This window comes from Meleagris gallopavo, chromosome 6 (genome assembly GCF_000146605.3).
Source record: "Meleagris gallopavo isolate NT-WF06-2002-E0010 breed Aviagen turkey brand Nicholas breeding stock chromosome 6, Turkey_5.1, whole genome shotgun sequence".
Lineage (NCBI taxonomy): Eukaryota > Metazoa > Chordata > Aves > Galliformes > Phasianidae > Meleagris > Meleagris gallopavo.
Genome location: NC_015016.2, coordinates 39,234,373 through 39,242,465, shown reverse-complemented (window position 1 = coordinate 39,242,465; position 8,093 = coordinate 39,234,373). Strand labels below are relative to the sequence as shown.

Sequence of the window (8,093 nt, the reverse complement as noted above, 5' to 3'; positions counted from 1 at the left end):
CGGCCGCTCCGGGCGGTGCAGCCCCGAGGGCAGAGGCGCAGCCATTGTCCCGCCGCGCGGCTGAACGGCGCTGCGATGAGAGCTCCGTGCGGGCAGGGGGGACGCGGGCCGCACCCCCAGCCGGGGCAGCGCTGCGTGCCTGCGGGCGTCGCGCTGCGGTTTTGCATGTGAATGCGCCGCATTCCTTGGGGGGCTGGGAAGGGCCGGGAAGAATCCTCTCCATTCAGGACGTGGGACCACACAGCAAGCGGCTCGGACCTTTTTGTACTGAATCGGTCAATCTACTTTGACACGAACCATGCATCGGCAGTGGGGCTCCCTTATTATAGAAACGTGATACTGATACACCCGGACTGCTCCTCCCTACCTGGGGACAGTGTTGGTGCCACTCCTACACCAACCGACATACCCGTTGATCCAGCACTCTGACAGGCTGAGGAAGACCAAGGGCTGCCCTTTCCCCAAAGGGAGAGGCTGTGCCAAAGCGGGCTACTGCACTGCTTCAGCCTTTACCCCACATGAAGGGAGAGATGCATGTAGCCACGCTGCACCTTGTTTAACAGACTTGCACAGTGCAATTTCTAGCAGCTGTGGCTTTCCCATTCAACATCTTGGGGGCAAACGTAGGACACGCGGTACCCAACTGCAGCCAGCTCACACGCACATTCCTTTGAGCAGGACTTTCAGGCTCCCCCTCCCCAGCAGGCGCACGGCTCTGTGACCTTCCCTGCTGGTGTGTGTGCCCCGAGGGGGCCAGAGGCAAAGTGCAGTGCCAGCAGCGAGCACAGCACACCGGGAGATAGATAAGGTGGGATCCTGGCTCTCCCAGGGTTTCTCAGAACAGCTGAAACAGCACAAACTGGGCAGAGGGGGGGCAGGGGAAATAGCTACACATAGCCATGCCGAGCCCTGGTTCACTTCCCTCTGGGTTAAGGCCTAAGGTTGGAGGCGCCTCAGCTCTTCACCCGTGTTCACAATAAATGAATGAATAATCCTCGTTACTATCAACTATAATATGTTGGTCTGAGCAGAAACAGCAGGAAAAAAGAAATCAGAAGACAGAAATCAAAATAGAGGCACACTGCTTGCAGGACTCAGTACAAATTCCCCATTGTGCTCAGTCTCTGTCATAGCCATACCCGTAAGCGTTCCCTCTAGATGAAAATGCACTGCACCCATACTGCATAACTGCTGTGTCAGCATAACTTCAGATAAACAGTATTTCCCTCACCTTTACTGCCCTCCCATCTTATCCCTTCAAACAGCAGAGATTACACACTTAGTTAACTACACCACTTGCCCCATTAAAGGCCATTCATGTTTCAAACGGACACAACCTCTGTTCCATTATAAAATAACCTTTACCAACAAGACGACAGGACTGGAGACATTTAAGTGTTTTATTAAAAATTTACATAAAGGAACACACTCCAGCAATCCGGGTATGCAGATGTCTGAGGTTAAAAAAATATACAAAATCCCCAGCCCTCCCAGGAAGGGCAGCAGCTCAACAGACCCTCACTTCCTCTGCACAGCGGTGAAAGTCGGCATCTGAATGGGCTGGAGCGAATGGACTGGCTGGAAAACGGGCTTCTTCCGCATGTCTGAGAGCGTTTTCACTGAAGGGAGAAGCTGATTTCTCTTGATGATCTGCAACGCCAGCTGAGTGTTACCTGCAAATGAAAACAGCAATAACAGCTCTGCTGTGAGAGCAGCAATTCTTGAGCTGTGGTGTCAGGTCCCTATCAGCCCTGCAGCTGGACCCAGCCACAAGCACACTTCCCATTCAGTGAGGGGCTGACACAGACACGTAAAGCACTGAAGTAAATCTGAAACAAGCACAATGCTTGATTCTGTTGATGCTGAGCAGAAGACATCAAACTAAATTTCTGAGCTGGAAGGTGCAGAGCATCTTCTGAAATGAGTTCTGAAGAGAAGAGTCATTTTTTGCTACGTATAGCTCACCAAGTAAGCAGCAATACAACTGGAAAAAAAATAGCTCTGTTAAAACTCCTGTAGTTGTAGGAGAAAAAACAGTGAAGTTCTAAAAAGAATATTTTGCCACTTTACCCAATACATCACTTTCATTGAAGTTTTATTTTCAGAAGTGCCTTTCTGTTGCCACTTACAGAACAAAGTGTCTCCTTAGACCCTTTTGGTTATACTTAAAAGGATGTGAGAGGGTACCAACTTGGTACCTTCTTCCGCTCCGTGCTTCTTTGTTACAGAAGGAAACATTTTCAAAATTCCAACTTGGAAACATCTTTGTAAGGAGAGCTTTGTAAGCCTCCATTCAGAACACAAATGCTCAAGTCCCCTGCATCCCTGTGATGTGAGACACCTGAAGGGAACCCCTAAAAGGGAACCAAGGGCACTGAGCAGTCAGAACAAAGTGCAAGATTTCCTGTTTCCTATCATATAGATTTTCTTTTTTTGAACTGCTTTCATGAGAAGGACAGATTTGGAAGAGAGCTATCAAAGTTAAGAGTTTTGCTAGAGTACTCCATTACAGGCTACTGAAACTCTCCAGGACTGCTGGCTACTGCACAAAGCGTAAAGGACTTCAGTTCAGAAGATGTGTGGTTAGGAAGTCAGCTGCATGTAGGGAGGGTTGTGCAGGCCTAGAAGTAGGAACAGCCAGCCAAATACCAACATCCCCTGCCTTCTACCAAGAAGGTTATGGCTTCTGTTATGAAGCCATAAAAACAAACAAACTCAAACAGAAGAAAACCCCATGTGTTTGCAAGCAATTGTTCTGTAGACATGAGGGTACAGATGCATGGATCCATAGGTAGATCTGTGGCAGTGTAAAATAGAGACTGCACCTGAAAGGTTTGCCAGAATCTTGGCAAAACTCTGATGTCAGCACTGTTTCTCCTCATCAACCCCAACTCTGGACTACAGAACATTTTAAAATGCTATGGATGTGTTCTACAACTTTGCCTATGTTAGTCGTAAGCTTCAAGGAAAGATGACAAAGATGCCAAAAGTCGCATTCAGAAGTTGCAGCTTACACTTTATGTTAGTTGTCTTAATGTCAAGAAAAGAAAAAGAATAAAATTGTTTACCATTCTGTAACTCCAGATACACAGCCAGCAGGATAGCCTCCGGAGGGATCTCCTTGGGGTGGATCAGCGAAGCAGCCTTATTGAAACAGAAGGGGGGGGGAGAACAAGTGCTTAAGAGAAAGGCTCAGCTCAAAGTGTCCCCTGAGTAGACCCTGGCCAGCTTGCCTAACAAAATGGAATCCTTCATAACACAAGATTTTTCAAACCAATATATTCCATTAGGGTTGTTCCTGCAAGGAGAGACTGAAAGATTGTCTGCCTTGCAAGATTGCTTCACTCTAATTAGTAGCACCATCTGCTGTATGCTTCCGTCAATGTGAGTCTGTCATTCTTGAGCCAGCCTGCCACTTCCTGCTGAGAGGTGAAGGTAACCTCCATGCTCCAAGGTTCAGAATACAAAGTTAACAAGAAACATCATAAGCTTTCTATATCCTAATATTTTTCACCTACAAAGTTAATGATGCTGTCTTCTACACAAACACCATATCTGACTTCTTACTCTTGATGTACTGCATTGGCACACCACTGATTTCAGCTGACTTGAGGGCACATCCCTGTGCTCCAGCTGAGCTGGGTCCTGAGCTGAGCTTCAGAACAGCACAAGCTCTGCTGAAGGGCCCCCAGCAGCCCCCCAGACTACTCCCTGCACATGGAGCCAAAGCCCTCGAGAAGTTTCTTTTCTAGAATACAACAATAACTATCAAACATTAAACAAAACCTTAGGAAAAGTGAAACGGCTCCTTTGTATTCTGTTGTTCTGAAATAACCTAGAAAAAAAAAATAAAACAGTACTGACCTGTTCACACGAGAATGAACTCTGGAATTCCCTTATTTTACTGATATAGATTAGTTCATGAAGGCAGAACAGAGCCACCATCTCAGCAAAGTCAACAGATACGAGCTATGAAATCACCAGGATTTGCTGTGATCTAAATGACACTTTGTAGGAAGCACATTTGTCCCTAAAGCCACGTGAGGTTCACCTCCCATACCTGATGGAGACACTTTCGAGCTTTGTCGTATTCACTCCGCAAGCAGTAAGCGCTTCCAAGGTTAAACAGCATCATCGTCCGTGCAGATGTGACTGAGCTGGGATAACACTGGGGGGTCTGCTTGCCAGCTGTAAGTAAAATAAGTTATCCTTTTATTAAGACTTTTGTTCTGAATCACCCACAGAAGTTCCCATACTCTGCTGAATATGCTGGCTGGTACTTACAGGACTCCATCGCCTCATTCTCTCCTTTGTCAGACCCTACAAAGAAAAAGAAGCAACCACAAAACATCATTTTCTGACAGCTTTTTCAAGATCATTACAAAAATCATTGTCACAGACCAGCAGATACAAATTTGCTTTTTCTTTCATGGTCTGCCATTAAAGGGGAAAACATCGTTTTGGTCTTTAGCAGACGAGAAAAAGGAAGTTCAAATTGCAGGCATTACTGAGATCAGAGCTACTGTAGTCTTAGCCATACAGGTGAGCCCTCGACATATTTTTCTGCTCCAGAACACAAGTACTACCAGCAGGAAACACTGCAAGAAAATTAGCTCTGCAAGCAAACCAACCAACAAGCCCCTAACAAGTTATGGTCTTAAAATGAGGTGTATTCATCATCACTGATACATAAAAGTTACGGCAGGAAGGCAGCTGATAGCACAACTGGTTCTAATGAAGTGTGGATTCATTAACCTTGATCCTGTTCATTTGAGGAGATCCCAAGGGAAACATCGGTGACGTTCTCAGGGTTCAAGTGAGTGATGGCATCAGATATTCGGTCAAGAGAGATGAGAGCTTCTGCTGCATACAAATGCCCAAGAAACCTACAAAAGCAAAGAGTCAGGCGTAAGTGTCAGCATGGCAACCCTCAAAATTCACCACTCATCAAAAACAAACTGAATTCAGATTTTAACTCGAGCATCTGAAAGCTACTACTTAATAAATATACACAAAGTTAGCTTGCTTGTAAAGTATTGCCATAATACTCCATTCTGACTCCAATTCATATACAGGCACCAATACTCTGGACAGACACTACCATGGCTTTTCTTTCAAGAAGGAAAAAATGAACGCTTACACAAACACCCCTTGGATACCAAGGCACCTATAATTGGAGGTGTTAAGTAAGCATTCAATAATAATTAATTCTCTAAGATATTTGCATGGTAAGATTCTGAGGACACCACGTATCTGCAGGCCTGTCCATAGGGCACAAACAGCTTTCCAAACATAAGACTTTACCAAAGAACTAAGCAAGTCTGATGCTAGCCAGCAGTAGCTTAGCTGCTCAGCAGCTTTGGAGTCCTGTTGACTGACAGCACTGTTAGTAAATTACTAAGCTTTAATCTGAAACAAAAGTTGAGCATGCGATTGTATAATGTACATTTCACATTAACTGTATAGTTGACTGAAATGAATTATTAGAAAGCATCACTCAAAAGAACTTCTGCAAGTGAGATCTGCTAAAACAAGAGTAACTTCTTACATGTAACCAACCTATGTGTCACTTAAGAGGAACAATTCAGTGCTCCAGCTTACACAGAGGCTTTGCTTCTTGGCACCAGGAACAGGGCTCTATCTTTGCAAACAACAGTCTTGAATTTCTTGCATTAAAAGAACACTGCAGAAAACTACACGTTACCTTACAGACTCCTCTAAACTCCTGCTTTAATCATTGCAAAAGGATGAGCTTCTACAGTAGTTTGAAGAGAGACATAGAAATTAATGGATATAGAACATTCTAGAGTATGCTGCCTCCAGCATTTAAAATTGGCACAAGTTAGACTGCTCTCCACCAGTACGTTACCAATTTTGCCAAATACCATTATTACCATCATCATAATACCATTACTACAGACATGAGAAGCTTCAGCTCAGAGCTCTCCAGCAAAAAAGAGGAAGGAACGATGACGTCAGACTTACTTCAGAGACCCTGACAGCTTTGGTTGCTGGAGGAGCTTATCTGCATGATTTAGTGCCATAAGGTTATCTCCCAGAGCCAGAGCCACATAAGCACTACAGGCAAGTATTGAGCACCTGAAGGAGAAAAGAAAAGGGGGGAGACAATGTGTTAATATTCTGTGATGTCAAATGCAGCTGTGAAATTTCTTCTTTAACAAGTGTCCAGCAAATCCAGATAAAGACATGCTAGCATTACTTACACAGAGTACGAAAATAAATGGAAGCAGGAGCAAAGAGCACGCTGTCTATCACTACGTTCTTAGTATGACCTCAGTAATTCTAGAGATTTACCTTCATTTTCACACAGCAACATTTCAGACTTGATTTGTACATGTTCAAAGCAATAAAAAGCTATTTGTGTCATATATGAAGGTGTCAAATGAATGCTTATATACAAATATGTACCTACATATTCTTTTTAAAAGCCATACAACACCACTACATTAATACTTAGTTCTCAGTTGAAGTTATTGTACATTCAAGGGAAAATATTTGGAATTACTGAATTCCTACATGTACCTAAAAAACCTAAAAACAAAATAATCACTAGATAATGACTACTATTCTCTGCAAGTTAGGGAAAAAAAAAAAAAAAAAACATGAAAAAGATTTTGTTAGGCTAAGTACATTTTATTCTAAAAGTAGTACCCAAAGGGAATAAACCATCCACTAGCACAAAATACAAAGACCTCAGCTTATCAGTGACTGTCCAGAAACTACTCAGCTCCACTCTGATTTCACAAAAATGAAAGACAGTTTTTAAATGCTGAAGCAATAAATCCTAAGCCTTCAATATCAGCAAAGTGGGAAGTCAAGGAGCTGGTCTTTATCTGCAGCCTCAATCATGTTTTCTCAACCAGGAGATGCACGCATTGTGTTCCACCATGTCATGCAAGAATCACTGTATGCCAGCAATACTGTGCCCGTTCACAGAATCATAGAATCTGTGGAAAGTTGGAAAGAGCACTAAGATCACCTTATCCAACCAGCAACCCATGCCCACTGACCTCGTCCCTCAGTGCCACACGGTTCTTCAACACCTCCAGGGACGGTGACTGCACCACCTCCCTGGGCAGCCTGTGCCACTGCCTCACTATTCTTTCTCAGAAGAAATTCTTCCTCATGTCCAACCTGATCCTCCTCTCGTACAACTTGAGGTCATCCCATCTCTTCCTATCCGTAGCAGAGAGAAGAGGCTGGTCCCCACCTCACCACAGCCTCCTTTCGGGCAGCTGTAGAGAGCGGTCAGGTCTCCCCTGTGCCTCCTCCAGGCTGAACAATCCCAGCTCCCTCAGCCACTCATCGAAACACTTGTGCTCCAGATCCCTCACAGCTTCACTGCACTTCTCAGAACGCTGTTCTCCATAACAGAGGGACCTCACCACAGCACTGTTTGTCTCAGAAACTTTCCCACCCTCGTTTTATTTGTTAAACCTTGGATCTTTATTTGCACTTCTCTGCCCTCCCGCCTCCTTCACCAAAGGAGAGCAGTTTTCTGTAGCACACAATACTATAAATCACCTGGAACTGCAGATATATTGTCGTGGTCAATTAAATTGTAACATATTTCAGTCCTGTATTTTACAACGTCTGTACACAGAGAGACAATAAAATTCTGCACTGCCAGTTCTGAGTTACACAGAGCTATAATCCTCTGCCAGGAGTCTGATTTCAGATGTGGCATTCTGTGGCTGCCACAGGCTTCCCTGTTTCCAAAGAGCACAAAACCTGACAGTCTGTGCAAAAAAATTACTCCCATTCTCTACCTTCATGCAACAGTCCCACACTGGGATGCCTCCATCCTGCCAAGCTTCCCGTTCTACTGGCTGGTCCTGCTCCTGGGGCTCTGCCACAGCACTGCTTGGTGGGGTCAGCCTGTCCTGGGGCACAGACCTTTCTCTGCTGGGCCCTGTTCTGCTCCCAGCCCTCCTGCCCCGCTCCCAGCCAGCCCTGCTGCCTGGAGGTGGCTGCAACCCGCCGCCCTTCTGGCAACTGTCAAGCCCACTTTGAGTCCCGCAGTAAGTCGTGTAATTCGTGGCAGGGCCTGGGGTGCCTTTATTCCCCGTTCC

The 8,093-nt window shown here is 45.1% G+C and overlaps 1 protein-coding gene across 1 annotated transcript in view; it reads right to left on the bottom strand.

The window, feature by feature from the left end:
- Nucleotides 1-1,382: 1,382 nt before the first annotated feature.
- Nucleotides 1,383-8,093, bottom strand: part of CNOT10 (CCR4-NOT transcription complex subunit 10) — a gene marked incomplete at its 5' end in the record, with an annotated part of 29,612 nt that continues 22,901 nt past the window's right edge. Inside the window, 6 exons of the mRNA XM_019616786.1 lie at nucleotides 1,383-1,673; nucleotides 3,069-3,144; nucleotides 4,061-4,188; nucleotides 4,285-4,320; nucleotides 4,756-4,886; nucleotides 5,986-6,099. Coding sequence (XP_019472331.1) covers nucleotides 1,519-1,673; nucleotides 3,069-3,144; nucleotides 4,061-4,188; nucleotides 4,285-4,320; nucleotides 4,756-4,886; nucleotides 5,986-6,099 — 640 coding nt within the window. The remainder of the gene's footprint in view (nucleotides 1,674-3,068; nucleotides 3,145-4,060; nucleotides 4,189-4,284; nucleotides 4,321-4,755; nucleotides 4,887-5,985; nucleotides 6,100-8,093) is intronic.